The 18,699-nt window shown below is 42.1% G+C and overlaps 1 protein-coding gene across 1 annotated transcript; it reads right to left on the reverse strand.

Moving 5' to 3' along the window:
* Nucleotides 1-15,938: 15,938 nt before the first annotated feature.
* LOC132651870 (activity-dependent neuroprotector homeobox protein 2-like) lies at nucleotides 15,939-17,923 on the reverse strand (the record flags this gene model as incomplete). The annotated part of the gene is given in 2 exon segments (XM_060376841.1): nucleotides 15,939-16,459; nucleotides 16,462-17,923. Coding segments are annotated over 2 exon segments (1,983 nt in total), but the record flags the coding sequence as incomplete, so codon positions are not given.
* Nucleotides 17,924-18,699: the final 776 nt, after the last annotated feature.

Genomic DNA, 18,699 nt, shown 5'->3' on the forward strand with positions numbered 1-18,699 from the left:
CATGTCACAAACCTTCCCATGTCACAGCTACTGTGAAGTCAAAGAAAGAAACTAAAATATTTAAAAAAAAATAAATTGATCAATATGTAGAGCCAAGGTCTAGATCGTCTACTGCCAACAAATGAAGAATGACCTGAAGGGATACAGAAGACAGGGTCTCTATGACATATTTATGAAATCAAATAAGCCCCATCTAAGATTTCCTTCAATCAGCAACATTTCTTTTGGAGGATTGTTGGCATGTCAAGTGAATACTGACTTTAAATTTTGTGAATATAGAGGCAAGCCATGTTTTGATCAAATGTTAGAAGTGTTAAGAGTGGGGCCATAGAGGTGCTGTGCCAACAACCAGAGGAATTTAGCTCTAGCCTATAAGCTTGGATTCTGCTATGCAGAGGGTGAGCTTGGGTTTCACATGCCTATAAAAGATTGTACACTGTTATATAAAATATACACACCTGCCGTATAAATACACACATAGCAGGTGTCACTGTTACAGTGAAAATTCATACAATGGATGGTCTTACTCACTTCTTCCCTCTCCTGTATCGTGTTATATCAGCCCCAACTGGGGTGTGTTAGACTTTCAGAATCCATCCTCAACATTATATCTCCAACTAGACATGCTGTTTCTTTACCTCTGTTTTTCTCTTGTGATATTTTTCTCAGTTTGAATGCCTTCCCCAGCTCTCTTGCCCTCCCTCAAGGACCACACTGTCCCATTTCATAAAGAACCTTCTCAGAACATTCTAAGCCCACTCCACCCCTTTGGAACAGTAGCCCATTTTTCAGATTTTATATGAAATAAGCTGGCTTTTGCAGGTCCTTACATGTTTGGTGGGTTCCTCCTTTTCCAGGAGAATTTATTGGGCAATTTCTACACAAGAGCAGTCCTAAAAATCTTTTGTTTCCCAAGTTGTCTCAGACTTCTCAAGTGAGCATAGAGTACTGGGTTCTATGGAATAGCTGTCAGAGCTCCCCTTCGGGTTCCATGGACTCCTATGGGGTACCCAGAACATCCTGGATTTACTCATGTTGAATGAGGTGTGTGTGTGTGTTTGTGTGTGTGCTTGTGTGTGTGTGTATGTGCTCATCCTGATTGAGGTGTGTTCACATGCATGTGTACATGTGTGCTCATATGCACATGCAAATGCCTTCTGTATAGCAGGTTCTTTCTAGGTCCTTTATGAAATAGCATCTCATTTAAAACTCTCCACAGTTGTCTGGGTTTAGTGCTATTATGATCCCCATTCCACAGGTCAGTAATCAGAGGCTATTAACACTTACTTGCCTCAGTGTGGAGAGCTGCGTTTGCCATGCCCTAAAGAGGGCGCTGGTTTCTGCCTTCCGCCAGCCCATTGGTGAGTGCTCTCGGGATAAACAACTTCTTATTGGCTGTGGTGTGTCTGATGATCTGCCGTCTACCTATCCACACTTCCCACCTGGCTTCCTGAGATTGGTTGGCTCCAGGGTACTTATTACTGTGGAGGGCTCTCCCTGGGGTCAGAAGATAGATCAAACATTCCTGAATAAACTACTTGGAGAAGAGTTCGTGTGCCATGCCTTCCTTGCTGGTCGCCTTCCTTGCTGGTCGAGGTGGGTGTGACACCTCAGAGTTGTTGTCTGTCCATGTGCCAGGCACAACACTTAATCACCAACATAGAGTATTTTATCTGTGTAGTATGGGTCATGCCCAACTGTCACTACCTCTCCATCTCTTTCTCTCACAGAATAGTTCTCTAATCTCAAGAGGGAGCATGTTTACCTTACTCCTTTGTCACATGTAAGCCTACAGAAATTCTGGGTTTTGACACCAGATGACTGAGAGGAAAGAAAAAAGAAACAAGAAGTACAAGACTGCTTCTAAGTATAGTAGAACAAGAGAAGGACAAGACTGCTTCTAAGTATAGTAGAGAAGAAGTTTTATTGTAGATAAAAGGTTAAATAGAGCCAGAAGATGAGACAACTGGGAGAGTCCAGAGTGAACATGGCCAAGCTGAGCAGGGTCATTTGAGGGGGGAAGAGAATGGAGAACAAGAGAGGAGACAGTCATAAACCAAGAGCAGCTGCCTGGGCCAGGAGACTGACCAAGAGGTAAAAGGGCCAGAATAACCAGCTTAGCCAAAATAACTGGATTATATAGGGATAAGCAGCTGGCAGAATGGCAGGCTAGTCCCTGGGCTGAAGGTTTCAGGGTAGGGGCAGGATAGGCAAGCCAGGACAACCCTGCAACAGCTAGAAATGGAGAGATGCTTAGAGAACTTGGCTAGCCAACCTCAGCTTTGAGTGTTAACAGGTACAACACTTAGCATTTTGTCCAGGGTTTGACACCTGACACTGTGATGTTTTCTTTCCCCACCTTTTGTTTTCTTTTTAACACAGTCCATTTCTTATGCATCTTCTCCTACATAACTTTAACTCTAGAAATTACCTAGGATCCTAAACCTGGCAACCAAAAGCCACTCCATTGCTTGTCCCCAGGATGCTGTGACACCCCCACACGAAGCCCCAACACACACACCCCTGCAGTGTGCCTCGAGGTCCCATGGTTTGCTTCTCATTGGCACTCATTGTACCTGACCCCACCCTGGAGGTTGGACTCTTCCAAATGTAGAAGATGACCCCCAAACCTCCAGCACCTCCAACTCCCAAGTTCCTGTCTTCCCATGTAAATAAACTAACTTTCAATGCCTCTGTGCATCCCTGAGGAGACTTCTCACAGGCTTACTCATTTCTATCCGGGATGTTTTCTGTAGGCTCTGGCAAAACCACAGTACAAGTCCAGGCATGTTACCCCGTGCCCCAGTGTGGGGCTTCTTCCACATGGAACCTGACTGGGGGCTATTTGCTTTAGGACCCTCCTTAAGGCCTAGGTGTCTACTAAGCTAGACTTCACCTCAATCGGGCAAGCATATCTCAACTGTAGCCCCTAGGTCTGTACACCCCAAGATTACTATGGTCCAAAATTGTTTTATTTAAAACATTATCAAGCAAGCGTTTGCATTTTTCTTTGTAATTGTTCTTTGTTCTGTGGTTTCCAAGTGTCAACTTTGTAGAGAACACCACGGTTTTGTAGTGGCAATAGATTGCACATGCCTACATGTAAAGGAGCAGTTCTCAACCTGTGGGTCCCAACCCCTTTGAGGTAGAATGACCCTTTCATGGGACTCTCCTGAGACCATCAAAAAGCACAGTTATTTACCATAGGAAAATTGCTGTCATGAAGTAGCAAAGAAAATAACTTTTGGTTGTGGGAGGACACCACAACTTGAGGACCTGTATTAAAGTGTCATGGCAGGAGGAAGGATGAGGACCTCTGCTCTAGAGGAGATTCAGGCCCCCAACTATGGAGGCCACCTGCAGTTTTTGCTTATAGGCTCACATAAGTGGAGCGCTGGTTCATATCAGCCTATGGAGGCTGGCTCTGTAGACAGCACAGGCCAAGTGGGCAGATGTTGACTATCCAGAAAGAGACTGAGATAAGGTTTCTATGTTCTCTTTTTGCTCTCCCACCCTCCTTGGAAAGAATTAATAAAGAATTGTCATTTCTTTCAGAAGCACCTGTATTTTACCAGTGGATAAATGTCAGTCCCAGCCTTAGGATGCTAGCCCTGACAACATAAATTACTTTATAGATAAAGAGTTTGTGCAATAGAAAACTGGCAATGTATCTTGGGGGTGGAGATGGAAGGAATGTTAGAAGCTGCTTCTCCTCTTCTTCTGCTCTTTACAATCTATCCCCCCCCCCCCCCGGAGACCTTGATTTAAATGTCAGTGGGGCTTGGTCTGGTCACCAGTGTTAACATGGAGAGCCAAGCTGGAAACTGCAGGTAAAGGCCAGGTAGCTGATTTCCTAGCAACTCAAATACATAAGAATAACACTAGCCACCACATGGATTTTAAAGAAAGCACATAGGTTTCTCAGAAAGTTTAATGTGACTTACCTCATAATTCAGTACAATTTGGACTTACAGTAGTCAACTGGGAACTGCATATATGTTTAGCTCTCTGCCTAACATATTTGTAGAGCTTACTTTCCAACACAGTGGAGGAACACATAAAATAATTCATCTCAAGCAGGTTTTGGTGGCATGCCTTTGATCCTAGGCCTCTGGGGAGGCAGAGGCAGGTGGTTCTCTATGAGTTCAAGGCCAGCCTGTTCTACAGAGAGAGTCCAGAATAGCCAGGGCTGTTACACCCAGAAACACTGTTTCAAAAGCAAAGCTAAAAGAATCCAGTCTCACCCTGTCCAATTGTCTAGATCTCTGTCCTCTTGGGTTGAATGGATTGGGATGTCTGACCTAGCCAGACATCATAACAGATTGTCCTTCTATGTAAGTATGGGCCAAAATAGGTCTTCCTCAGCAGCAGTCACTCAGAGCACAGCTCCCTGTATCCTGACAAACCACTTGTTTCTACAGTGGAGGCTCAGTACAACCCTCTCCACAAAGCAAGGCAGGGAACTTCTTCCTCCCTTGGCACGCTGGCTTCCCTGTGGCTATGCCCAGTCTCACCCCTGGCAATGCGAGCCCAGTAGCAGGTTAGATAGGGCATATTTCCCCACCACCTTCTTTAAATGCTTTTGTCTTCAAACTTGAACATCATTCCCAGGAGAATATTCACCAGAAATCAGTAAGTGTTTTGTTGGGTTTTGTTGTTGTTTTGTTTTGTTTTGAGGCAGGGATTTTCTGTGTTGCCTTGGCTGTCCTGAATCCAATTTGTAGATCATCCCTAATTCACAGAGAAGAACATGCCTCTGACTCCCTGAGTGATGGGAATACAGGTACAGTCCAACATATCTGGCTTCAGTAAGTTTTATAAACCAAGATTTTGGAGATATGGGTTGTTTTTTATTTATTTTTGGTTGAATATTTTTCTATCCAATTGTTGAACATAACAATAAACTATCTGGGCATGAATGAGACATTGTTGAGTTTGAGACAGGCTTCATTCTCTGCAACCTTCTGACTCTAAAGTCATAGTAGAAGTCACATAGTCCTTTGTACACATTTGCACACACAAACAGTTATGCACACACACAAGACTCTATATGCCTTTTAATTCAAATTTACATGTATGACCCAATCAGGAAAATCTTCACTGTTATAAAGATCCACACATTAAAGAGGAAAAAAAGATTGAGTCTCCAAAGAGAATGTGAGTCACCAAGCCAAATTCTGGGTGGAGTGGGTAAGGAAAGCCTAGGATCTTCCCAGTGTGCCTGGAGTTACATCACATGGGATGCCATCATCTCTGATATCATATCAGTCTGCCCAGGTAGTAGCTAACATTACTCAGGCCACTTTTTCTCCTCCTGTGACTCAGAATGTTTCCCTGCAGTCCATGCTGACTACCACCTCAAATCTCACTGTTGTTTTGCCAACCCAGCAATCCATTGAGGACATGGACCAGAAAGAGAAACCCTTCTGGTTGTCACAGAACAATAATCCAGCCCTGATAAGGTGGTGTCCTTTATCTTATCTTCCATGCTATATGACTGTAGTCTGGGTGAACATTCCTTAATCCGATGCAGAAAAGGGACAAGTTCCTTCACCAGGATGGCCCAAGCAACCCTTCCCTGAGTCAGGACAATTTGTTAACAGCTGACTCTCAACCAGTGGTTCTCAACCTTTCAAATGCAGCGCCCCTTTAATATAGTTCCACATGTTGCGGTGACCTGAACCATAAAAGTATTTTCATAGCCATGTCATAACTGTAAATTTCCCAGTGTTATGTATTGTCATGTAAGTCTGATAGGCAGGGTATCTGATATGGGACTCCAAAGGGTTGGCAACACACAGTTGAAGAACCACTGGTAAACCAAGCAATGTGCTTTCTATAATGCTCAGTTGACCCTCTGAATACCTTTGAGATGGTTGTTACACTTTTGACAGATGTGAAAAGTGAGGCACAGGTGGTTAAAGATTACTTCCAGCTAAGGGTCATCACTTCACACTGTGAGTGTGAAGATTGCATAAGGGAGAACATGAAATTTGAACGTCATAATTTGACTTCAGAGCTGATTTTCCTGTTGCACTTATCCGTGGACATGAATTTATTTTTTTTATTGTGAATCTTATGGCTAGGTGCTTTAGATACCACACAGTCCCAGGCACTTACAGACTGGTGGATCTGCAGACCCTGTCATCCTTGCACATGCAGCAAAAACATCATTGCTGGGAATCTTCCTTCACCTGAACAAGGCAGATGGGGTAAGGGCACTGTCATTTGGCTCTTTGGGAAGTGGTACCTTTCTGAATTATTGCAATGGAAATTTCCAGATACGTTCACAGAGAGAATAGATGCCTGTGTGAGCATCACCCAGTTACAACAATGATCACACATATACACATATTTAAGAGAAGAAATAGAAAGAGAGGAAAACAATGACAACAAAAACAAAAAACAACTAGCCTACACCAATATATTCATTCATTTTTTTGCCCAGGAAATTAACCAAGTGTCTGACAAAAGCAACTGAAGGGTTGATTCTGGCTCAGAGTTTGAGGAAACAGTCTCAAATCAAGGGGAAGTTACCATGGCAAGAGCAGAAAGTAGATGCTCACAGTTAGAGGGCTTAAAAGGGAGGATGCTTGGCTAGCTTTCTACCTTCTGTGAAGTTCAGTGCTCCCGCCCAGGAACTGATATTCCTGAGATTTAAGGTACTTCTTCCTATTTCCTTGTGCATGTGCCTTGGGGCTTGTTCCATGGCAAGTATGGAGCTCATTGAGACTTGCTATTACAAAAGGGAAAATCACTTTTATCCAATGGAGTGTCACTGTGTATATTGACTATACTCTAGGGCTGGCCTCATGACTGGAAGTTGATGGTCAGCGCAAAACGAATCCCATGGTTGTATTTCAGGTTTTGTGGGATTTTTTTTTTTTTTTTGCTCTTTATTTTTTTGTCTTACTGCCTTTCTGTTTGTTTTGATTTTCATTTTTGTGTGTCTGTGTATTTATGAAAGACAGAACATAATGTTATGTGGGGATGAAAGGGGGGAGGATCTGGGAGGAGTTAAGGGAACAGGAAAACATGAACACAATATATTGCATGTGGCTGTAGAGAAGACTCAGTAGTTAAGAGCACTGGCTACTCTTCCAGAGTTCAATTCCCAGAAACCACATGGTGGCACCCAGCTATTTGTAGTGCAGTCTAACTCCCTCTCCTGGTGGGCCTGAAAGCAAATCACTCATATGCATAAAATAAAGGAATCTTTAAAGTATATATTATATCAAAAAGAATAAAGAAAAAAGGAAAAAGAAAAGGATTAGCTCTCTGAAGCAGTAATCCAAAATGCAGACCAGCAAGCTCCTTCTGACATGACCTGGAAAGGGTGAACATATTCAATTCCACACACTTCATTCTGGTGTGTAGTGACACAAACCTCCAAATGGTTCCATCACCAGTAACAGGATGTCATGTATGTTAGCTAAACTACAAGCCTATAGTGAGTGCCAACTCTGCAGACACAGGTATCTTGGTGACAGATCAAGGGTAATGTCCACAGAAGTATAGAGCTCCAGAGAACCTGGTTGTCTCTTTCCAGTTTCCTATAGTCTGTCAAGGACTCCCATGCCACTTCAAGGGGCAAGTCTGGCTTGATGCCTATGATTGGTTGGGTGTTAAAGTCTTTCCATGAGTTGACAAGGTAGGAATATGTGAGGGTTCTAGCAAGCAACTACTGTCACAATGACTCCTTAGGCAGCAATGGCTCAGAGCATCCCAGCTTCCGCGTCAGCCTATGAGCACTGGGCAAGGAATCTAGTGAGCTGAGCCTACACAGCAGGGATATGTGATAGCCTACATGTGCTTTCATGGACATCTTACAATTCTTTGGAAATTCCAGGGACACTCATGTTATTTTCTGAATTGTTTAAATACAAATTTGGAGTACAATAAGACACTGTGAAAAAAGACTTTAACCTCAGCCCCAGAGAAAACAGAGGCAAGTAGATCTCTGTGAGCACATGTGTGGAGTCCCACAGGTAATCTCCAGAGCTCCCATGTAAAGCAATCAAATAGCTGGAACAGAGGATTTGAACATTGTCATCCCAGGAAGAAATAAAGGATGAGGATGACAGAGAGCTTAAGTTTCCTAATTATTCCACTGCATAATGTATAAAATTGCAGTGAAACACCACACTGCTCACAAGAGGTAATTATCCATATTAATTTTCTTAATTTACAGCATGACTTTGTGTACTCATATAATGTGCTTTGTAAATTCATTGGCATTTCAAACCTTCAATTTTCCTCGAAACATTAACATCTACCCTGGCATGCTACAAGTCCTACAAGTCCCAAAATGAATCCATTAACATACTGGCCTACAGAAAATAACCATCAAACACAAGTGTTCCTCAAGGTCATTCCTGTGTCTAATACAATAAAAATATCCCGTTTTAACAAAAGAAGATGTGACAGATGACATGTGATACCACAGCCTTTGTACATTGAGCAGGTTTAAGCATATGTCCTTCCTCGTTAGATCACAAAAAAATTGCAAACAGAGGTCCCAGTAAGGGAAAAAAGGAAACCAAACTAAGAAAAATGGAGCTCAGTTTCTCTTGAATGGTAGATAGTCCCTGTCTCTATTAGTTTGCAGAGATCTCTGTAAAAGGTACCACAAATGAGGAGGCTCTAACAAGAGTTGATATCCTCATAGTGCTGAAGGCCTCTGGCAGGCCAAGATAGGTATTGGCAAGAAATGATTCCCTGGGTGCGTAGTGAAGGACAGAGATGTTCCAGAATGCCACCTTGGGTTATTGATTTCCATGTTATTGATGTAAAGGAATCTTATGCTTTGTGTGAATTTCCTCTACATTTCTTTTTAATAAAATCAAAGAGACTGTGTAAACAGAAAATTTATTCTATTGTTTCAATTGTTGACTAGAAGTCTCACTGCCTCCTTCTGCTAACCTAGACATGGAAGGCTGTCAACCTCTGAGACTTACTGCTTACTCAGCTCCCCCTTTCTTGTTCTTTCTGAGATCTGGGCTGGGTGGTTCAACTCAACTGTTCTGGCTCAAACTTCTCTCCCAGCTGACTGATTCAATCGGCCTTCTCTTTCAGCACATGAATTGCTCTGCTTGACCTCAGTCTAACTCCAACATTCTGCTTTTTCTTCTCATTATCTGCCTCATTCCTTCTTCACCTCAGTCTAACTTGTTCTCTCTGAAACCAAACTATCACTGTCTCAGGAAAACTGTCTCCTGTCATCTCTCTCCTCTCTCTTCTATTTCTCTCTCTCTCTTTTCTCTAAGGAACTTCCCATTTCTCTCTTCTCATGAGAGTTGGGTATGTATTCTCTTCTGTCAAATCTTTCTCTAATCATCAAAGTTTCTGTCACTCAATTAGACATCATTTTCAAAAGTGGGTGCTTTTTGTCTACAAACTACAGTTCCTTTCATTGTTTGGGATTAAACAATGAATGTATCACCACACCTGGACCTAAGCTTTTCTTTATTTGCTACTTGGCCTTCAACTCAGATCTGCTTGTCTCTGTCTCCTGGATTAAAGATGCTGTTTGTATTCCGGCCTAGGTGGTGTTTGGATGTGATCTCTTGCCAGAGAAGCCATGTTTTAAATGAAAATTCCTCTGCAGTGTGGAAAAGACTAACAGTCAGAGAATATCCCTCATGTAGAATATGATTGTGTATCAAATTGTGATGTGAAATTGCTCACAATTTAAAGTATTTAATGGCTCTAAACTACATGGATACGGATGCTCAAAACACAGAAAACCCAGAGGTAATACAAAATCAAGTACACTCACTTTCCCATTGACTTTGCACTTGCAAAATATCACAATTGGGGGGCATCCAGTGTGGACTGAGACAATGCAGCAACAAATGGAGTGATACACATCATCAACAAGGTAAAGATGTCCCCTCCCACCTGGCAGAGTTTCTTCCCCTCTGTGATGTCTTCTTTTATAGTGCAGTTTGTTAAATGAGTCTGACTGTGCTTCACTATCTTTGCTAGAATCTCATGATGCTCTCTCCCTTCAATCAGACACTGCTCTCTAATTCACTCCACCTCTCTGGCAGCAGGGCCTCTGTTTCATTTTGCCTCCTGCATATTCTCTCTCTTGCACATAGAAACATCTTAAGAGGCACAAGTCTAAAATCAAGAATAAGGGAGAAAGACATTGGTTATCATTATTCACTCCCCTCCCTGTGATAAGTTATCCTGAGGAAGAAGAGTAATAGGAGAATCTAATGGAAAGAATACTAGGAAAACATCCAAAAGATTTTCACTTTTCAACCTAAGTCCCAATTCAAAAGTACTCATAGGCATGAAAAAGAAGAAAAACATGAAAAATGGGTTGTCAGCTAACTCATGAGTTCCAGTTAGTATGTTAGGATCTTCATTTTAGAAGAAATTTCAAGCACACAAGAAACATTCAGGAGGTGTAAGTCTAGGCAGAGAATTATTTCTTGTATTTCCAATGAATTGTTCTCATTTGGCATTTACATCCTCAATTTTTAAAAACCATAACTGGACAATTATTGTTCAAAATTGTGGATGTTTCGAGGTCTCCATGATATTGACAGTCCTTCCAATCCTCCTGCATTATCCAGACACTTTTCTCACAGCAGTGTTAAGCAAGAGATTTAGCTTTTATGGGAAATTTTGATTCCATATAATGCCAAGTGACACTGCTTACCACAGTTTTCTCTCTAGTCTTGCTTTCAAGAGTAATAAAATGCCTATAAAATTTGATTAAAAGAACATAAAATTGGACTGTGGAGATGGCTCAGTAGGTAAATTGCTTGTCACACTGAATTCAGACTGAATTTAGAGCTCAATTCAGACGGTTAGTGTCTCCATAAAAATCTGGTTACAGTTTCCTGGATCTGTAACCCCAGCACAGGGGAGAAGAAACAAAATGATCTTTAGCCACCCAGTCTAGATGAAATACTGAACTCCAGGCTCAGTGAACACAAAATACACACACTCACATCTTCTCCCTTCTTACATAATTTTAATAGACAGGGCTTCCTTAGTAAGATGGCACCTCAACCTACCTCTTACTCTGAGGTTATCACCATGGAATCAAGAGTCCCAATACTTCTGTGTCCTTCCCACACAGTCCATATCTACAAAGTATGTTAAAATGATAGAGTCTGAATTCTTCACTAGCTGAATAATCTCGTGGAAGTCATCTAATCCCTCCAAGCTTCATTTATCTTTCTTGGTGAAGATTAAATAACACCCTCTACTTCAAGGCTTGCCAGTAAAGGACCTTCAGTAAATGCTGGCTTGATTCCCTTCTTGCTTTGAAATCCCATGGGTAATTCTGTTTAGAATGTACTAGGCATGACCAATATCCATTCTATACATGATGCCTGTTTCCTGCTATTTTTTAGTGCCTCTGTCCTGGAGGCTTCAGAACAAATTCCTTGCCCTATGTATGATAATTGGAACTTCTGAAGTTCCATTAGATTCCACATATCACACCCCCACCTGGTGTCCCTTGTGTTTCTTATAATGCAAAAATGTTAGTCAGTGCTATATCATCCTCCTGTCACACATGAGGCAACACTCAAAAATAAGTCAGTGGACTAAGTTCATGATTGTTGTTTTCTTAGCCACTGGACTTTACTGCTCCCTCATGAAATCTTATGTCAACTGGCATCATGCCTCCATGGTTAGGATCATTATGTAGAGGTATGTGTGCTGTGTGCTGCATAAAGGCACTTGGTCAAAGGGTAAGTGGAGGTGAAGTCCAGCCCACATTACTTGGCTTGCTTTGTACCCATCAGGAGTTAAAAACTTGAAAAGAAGAGGTTGCTTTTTTCAAAGTTCAGGCCTACATAAATGTGTATTTTGTTGTGACATGGATATTAAGTCTTCAAGGTCTAGCAGAACATTTCCTCACAGCACTATCTGTGATGCGTATGGTACCTGAAGTTTCACACACCACCCCACTTCACCTATTTTTTACTGTTAAGGAAACTGTAGATCTAGCATTTACGTTGTATCATAACTACACTTTCTATTGCTGTGATGAAACACCATAATCAAAGAGCCACATGGGGAGGAAATGGCTTGTTTGGCATAAGCTTCCAAGTACCTGTTCATCTTATCAAAGGAAGTCATAACAGGATCTCTGAATCAGAGTGAGAACCTGAACAAACACAAGAGCTGATGCAGAGGCCATGGAGGTTTGCTGCTTTCTGCCTTGCTTCATATGGCTTGTTCAGTCTGCTACCTTATAGAACCAAGAACCACCAGCCCAGGCATGGCACAATCACAGATGGACTGAGGCCTGCCCCATCCATCATTAAATAAGAAAATGCCCTAAAGGCAATACTACAACCTGATCTTATGGAGGCATTTCCTTCATTGAGAGGAGGCACCTCTTCACATGACTTTAGCTTGTCAAGTTGAGATAAAATAGCTACCACAGATAGGACAAGAGTTGATCATGGCACAGGGCCATCTAATCAGCCACTTGTATGGATGCCCAAATGGTTCATATGAGCAAATGCAGACCTTTATGTATATGGAAACTATTAGCACATCATAGTCCCTTGCTTTGGCAGCTGCTTGGTCTGGCCACAAGGGAAAGAAGGAAGTGTAATCTTTTAGCAGAAAACCATTTTTCCTAACTCTGCGAGGATATAAAAATATATGGTAGGGACACTGTAGCTGTTTTGTAGCTGAAGAGAGTCTTTGCATGGGGGAAATTTTGGGCTCAATGAAAATGTCATAGGGCAATGGGAGAGTCTTGAATTGATGGGCTGCATTCAATCATGCAATTGCTGTCTGTCTTCTTGCTCCTCCAAACCTCCCCACAAAAGTGTTTTTTGTTTTTTTTTTTTTTTTTTTTTTTTTTTTTTTTTTTTGTGGAACAGCCCTTTGCTGTCCTGGAACTCACTTTGTAAACTAGGCTGGCCATGTCTCCTGAGTACTGGGAATAAGGTATGTGCCACCACCCATGACTGCTGTCTTCATTCTGGAAGGGACTTGGAAAATAGAGAGTTACAAGATCATTTGGTAATAGCATAAATCCATGTGGTTTTTCTGGGAAGGTTGAGATATAGAGAAAAAAAAAAAAAAACTGGGTCAGTGAGAGAAAGTGTTCATAGAGTTCATTTAGGATGACCATGACTAGTCCCATTGCCAGGGTTGTTACAACAAAATGAACTAGAAGTAGCAGCAGGGGGCTACAGAGCATCAAGAGAAGGGAAGAGGAGAAAATAGAGCCAGCCTGCAGTAGAAAGGATAATGGTCTCCTTTAGCCAGTTTCTTCACAGCATCTAAAAGGTCACTTGCAGATGTATCAGGATCAAATGGAGCTGTTGTGAGTTAAGAGATATTAGGAGAGATTATATGGAACATCTGAGTACAGGGTGAAGTTCAGTAAATAAAATATTTAACAGATAGGAGAATAATATAAGTATGAGGCTAGTAAGGATGAGAAAGTGATCCAGGGTAGAAAGTTTCCAAAAACTCAGAAATATTTCTGCCTTCCTCTAATCTAGGTGCTGGGAAAAAATCTGTACAGAAACCAGAAAGCAAATATTAAATTTCCCGGTACAATTATCTCTATCACTATTCGACTCTGCCTTTGTAATACAAAATTGACCTCAGACACCATGTAAAATAAATTTCTAAGACTGTGTTCCACAACAAAATTTATTTTTATTTTTTGGCAGTGGTAAAACCAGTTTTAATTCACAGCAGACACTCTCAAGAGGGATAACAACAGTAACAACAAAAAAGCCAGACAAGGTCTCAGAATTGACAAGAGTTTACCAAGAGTCAAAACAGATTCAAAACTGCCTGAATGCATGTTACAGAAATTACATGCTAATGTTACAGTTAAAAAAAAAATAATGTAACATCTGAGCTATGTTGGCACAGGCTTATAATCCCAGCACTTTGAAGTCAGAGGTGGATCTCTGGTGGAAGGCCAACCTGGTCTACGAAGTGTGTTCCAGAAATAGCCAAGGCTATATAGAGAAGCCCTGTCACTGAAAAACAACAACAACAACAACGAAAAATCCATCTAGCAACACTGTACTGCTTTCTGGAGCCCCATTCTGTGGGTGCTTTACCTGAAGGAAACAAGTTCCTCCTTTACACATCAAAGGGCAATACTCCCAATGGAGGTAATTTAATCTCCTGGTCAAAGGAATACCCTTAGGAAGAAGGGGCTCATTTTGAACCATGCTAATGAAATAAATGTAACAATTAATTTGTTGTACTTAGAGCCTAACACAGGACAGTTGAGTCAACCATTAATAGCCCCAATTGCTAATTAGTATTCCAAGATAGAAAAAGAAGAACCAAACATAATGTGTTTGAAGAATATTTTAAATGAAAGGAGAGAAATATAGAACATGAGTCTTTTCTATATTGTTTTCTTTGTCATCTTATAAGATTTGCAAATGTTATAATTCCTCCCCCATCTCAAGTCAACCTTTCGTTTATTCAAAAGGTCCTATTCCTGTTGTAGAAACTTAATATTCTGAGACAGTGTTTCCTTTCTCCTTCTCCATTTTCCTGTGAACCAATTCCATTCAAATTAGACAAATGTGTAAGATGGAGGTCAGACCCCAGGAAACAGGGAAAAGACACAATCACCACCTTATTCAGAATAAAAAACAGTAGTATACTTTCCTCTGTGTATTCCTTCTTCATGAGCACAGCCTCATGATCACATGTAGTTTGTTCTGCTGGAAAAAAATTATTCTGACCTGAGCTGGCTGATCTGCATTACTGTGCAATCTGCTGGTGCTTATAGCCTGTGGAAAACACAGGGCTTCGCATCCAGAGACCAGTAATAAACAGACTCCTTAGCAGTCCCTCAAATGGATACCTGGGCCAGAGGAAATCCCACATTCTCGATTCTAACACATAGAGTAAGATACTCAAACTAGGAAGAAAGACTTCCCTGTCTAACCCATGTCACCATTAAGATTTAAACGTGTACTCCATTTCAATAGGTTACACACACAAGGGCAGAAATGCCAGAGATGTGACCATGGTGCTTTCCTCCAAACTGCTTATCAAGAACGTAGTTCAAGAAAGATAGAGTTCTGTGTCTTCTCAATGTCTATTTTAAAAATTGTCTTATCTTTTCCTGGAGATTAAAGATCTACATGTAGTGGGAAACCCATTTATATGTGGGACCCCATGGCTCTTACTCTGCTTATTCCTCTGCAAAACAGGCACAAGCCATGTGTAAGTAACTCATACTAGAGTCCAGCGCCTTGGATGTCCTAAGTTCACAAAGGAATGCATCCCAGTCCTTACAAATACTTTACTTATAAAAGAAATTATTATGAGTTATGTAACAGTTAATGAGATGGGAATCTTTTAATAATAATAATAAAAAAAAAACGTTTTACTGTATAGGCCATAGGCATATGAGTTGTGTTTTCAGACACAGCTTTCAAAACAACCCGGAAAACATAAATCAAATTCATAATATGGTAATCAAATACTAACAGAAGTTAACTTCAAAAATGTGTTATTAGAAAGCCATACACATGTCAGTGCTCCCATCTCTCAGCACTGCTGTGTCCTGGCTGCTGCTTTTAACACTCCAGAAGATGCTGTTACTTTCACCTAAACATTTACAAACAAGAGAAATTTCCTAAAGTGAAAAGACAAGTATTTATAGACTTCTCTTCTTATGATGTAACATGGATAATACTAAGAATAAGGGATGTATGAAATACCAAACTTCATTCTCATGATTTGGAAAAAAAAAAAAAAAAAAAAAGAAACCTTAGAAGTAACTGCTAAAAGACACAACTAAATCAATCAGTGAATTGGAGTAGCATTTACTTCTTTACCTAAGTATTCCTAAGCCCTTGCAAAATCCAGAAAAGCTGCAGAAACCAACACAAGAGAACAAAGGTGGCACCAAAATAAGCACAACCTACTGCTTAGGACTTTTGTGGTTCATATTCAAAGTTCAGTCTGTGTTTAACATTTTTAACTTCAGACATATCAAAACCTAGAAGTATTGAGGGTCTATGGTCTTCCATTGCCTTCAAGCAAATATATCTTCTTGTTACAAAAAATAAAGCCACAATAACTTTTTCCATCTTCAAGAATAAAGATAACAATTCAACTTCTTTTCTGCTAGGATATGGTTTCTTTTGGAAATAATCTCTAAGAAACTGCTTTTTTTCCTCAGAGGAGTAGTCTTTGCATTTGGTAGGATCTAATGCTAGGACCTGGAGTAAATCATTACTGGCCTCAAGTTCCTTAGTTGCTCTTTCATTCCTTTGTCTCTTCAAAGTCACAGCACTAGTCCCTTCTTCTGGATCTGATGCTTCATTACCCAGTACACACAAGGGACCATTCCCATCCCTCTTCTGGTCTTCTGGACCCTGATGGCCATCTGGCCATTTTCTTTTGAAGGGACAGGTAGAATCGGTAATGTTTTCCTCACTGGAAAACTGCAGTTCACTGTTCTCCAAAAACTGGACTGAACTTGCAGGTCTGAGCTGTCTTTGGGTGCATGTGCACAATGCAACAAATGAAGAGTGATAGCCTCCACAGTCAAGCTTCCAGGGTAGGTCCCACCACAGTGGACACACCTAAAGGTGGGCGAACTGAGGACTGTACTTGCCATGGGAATAATATGGTGTCCTTCCTTCAAGTGTAACATGTAGGCATTGGCTAATATAAATGTTGTCAAACAGAGGGGGCAGGTCAGCTCTCCTTTTCTGAGCTGAGTTACAATATTAACGTGAGACCACATCTTAACATACAAGGGCACCAGTGATGTGGAATATGTGCCTGAGAGGATAGCCAGGTGGACCTCCTGTTCTCCAATCTCCTCTCTTGGCAGAGTGATGATGAAATCAAGATGGGGGAACAACAGGTTGCCATCAGCATCTAGGCTCAACTGCAAGCCCTTGTTAAGATAATCCAACAACAGCTTCTTCCTCCCCAGGTGTTTAATTTTGCTGTGCTCCAAGAGACCCTAAATGCTGTGGAAAGTACATGGGCAAAACAGGCACCCCAAGCCATGTGTGAGTAAGTGGTACATTAGCTCCTTCTCTGAGACTAGGCATTGGCAGGAGAGGCAATGCATGGGCCTCTCTCTTGTCCACTTCAGAAACGGTGCACGCACAGCCAGCTTTACTGGTTCAAGTTTCTCACTGGAGTTGAACTCACTTTGTCTGTGAGCCCCTTCTATGTGAGCCTGGTAGACACTGGATGGGAAGTACACATTGCAAACTGGGCAGATTTTCCCCTGCTTGACCTGGGTGGCAACCAGATTCATATCCACCTCAGGTGAGGAGACCTGAACAAATATGTTCTGGTCTGCATTGCTTTCCAGCCCCGGGGAGGAAGACAAGCTGGCTGGAGCACCGGAAATCGGCATACCCACACTGGGGGGTAGGAATTGGGTGGACACCTGGGATGAAACAGTCAAGACAATAGCTCCCTGAGGAATAGGCAGAGTGACAGGCATGGGGTCCAGAATGTAAAGGGGCTTCCCCTTGAACTGTGAGCCTGTTGGAAGCAGCTTCCTGAAAACAGAGCCTGACTGGAGGAGCAGGGTGTTATGTGCACTGTCAGCTCTTACTAACTGGCTGTCCGGCAGGATTCTGGTGCCAACAGACTGACTGAGCTGAAGCATACTGGGCCCAACAGATGGACCTGAGTTAACAGGCTGACCAAGCAGAGGAATACCAGTGCTCACACCCTGGTTCACAAGGACATCTGAGACCACCACAATTTGGGGAGATAGCAACCCAGATGATACCACTTGACCTGTACGGAAAACCCTATCAGACATTGTCTGACAAGAGGTAAGAACCTGTGAGGAGACTGTCTGACCTATATGGGGAACTGTGGACTGGACTGCTTGACCAGTGGGGAGAACCCCAGAAGCTGTACTATGTGCAGGAATCACAGAAGCAGAGGTCATCTGACCCTCAGGAAGGCCTGCCAATGAGACCAGCTCACCCACAGATATTGTTCCTGGTGGTATGTTCTGGAGAACCCCAAGGTTGTTTGAATAGCCAGAAGTCAGAGTACCAGGCCTGACCAGTCCACTTGTGGGCTCCACTGGCCTATTTGTAAGCTCCACTGATCTGACTGCAGGTCCTGATTTTCGACTTGTAGACCCCATGGGCTGTGTGGGTAGTAAAATCCCAGGCTGGATGGCTTGACTCACTGAGTGATTGCTCACTCCAACAAACTTATTCACAGGCCCAAGTGGCTGGCTCACAGATAGTGCAGGAGGGTCTACAAGCTTATTAGGTGAAGCCTTGCCTGAGAAAAGGTCAGTTGAGGGAGATGAAGGCCTCAGTGTGAGTTTGGTCTGACCCACAGGTAGAGGGCTAAAAGCCACATGGAAATGGGCCACATACTTCTGACCTTGTCCAGATTTTCCACAGGCACTTGAAACATTCTTAAAATGTTCTGCCCTGTAATAAGAGAACATTTGCTTGAGACACACCTCTTGGGCATGAGAACCCAGCCCTTATCTGTCTCCTTCATCTTCAGCCCTCCAATCTTCTCCCCAACCCCAGCTCAGTCACACACTGCCACCCCTGCTGCAGTCCTTCCTGGGATTTTAGTCACACACAGGCCTTGCATCACCTTCTTACCCTGTGGCTTCACTTCACACCAGAGCCTCCAGCCACAGTCCTTCCCAGTCCTCAGGTCACACCTGGGCCTAGAGACACAGTCCTCCCCTGTCCTCCATCA

The sequence above is a fragment of the Meriones unguiculatus genome, assembly GCF_030254825.1.
Source record: "Meriones unguiculatus strain TT.TT164.6M chromosome Y unlocalized genomic scaffold, Bangor_MerUng_6.1 ChrY_unordered_Scaffold_32, whole genome shotgun sequence".
In the NCBI taxonomy this organism is placed as follows: Eukaryota; Metazoa; Chordata; class Mammalia; order Rodentia; family Muridae; genus Meriones; species Meriones unguiculatus.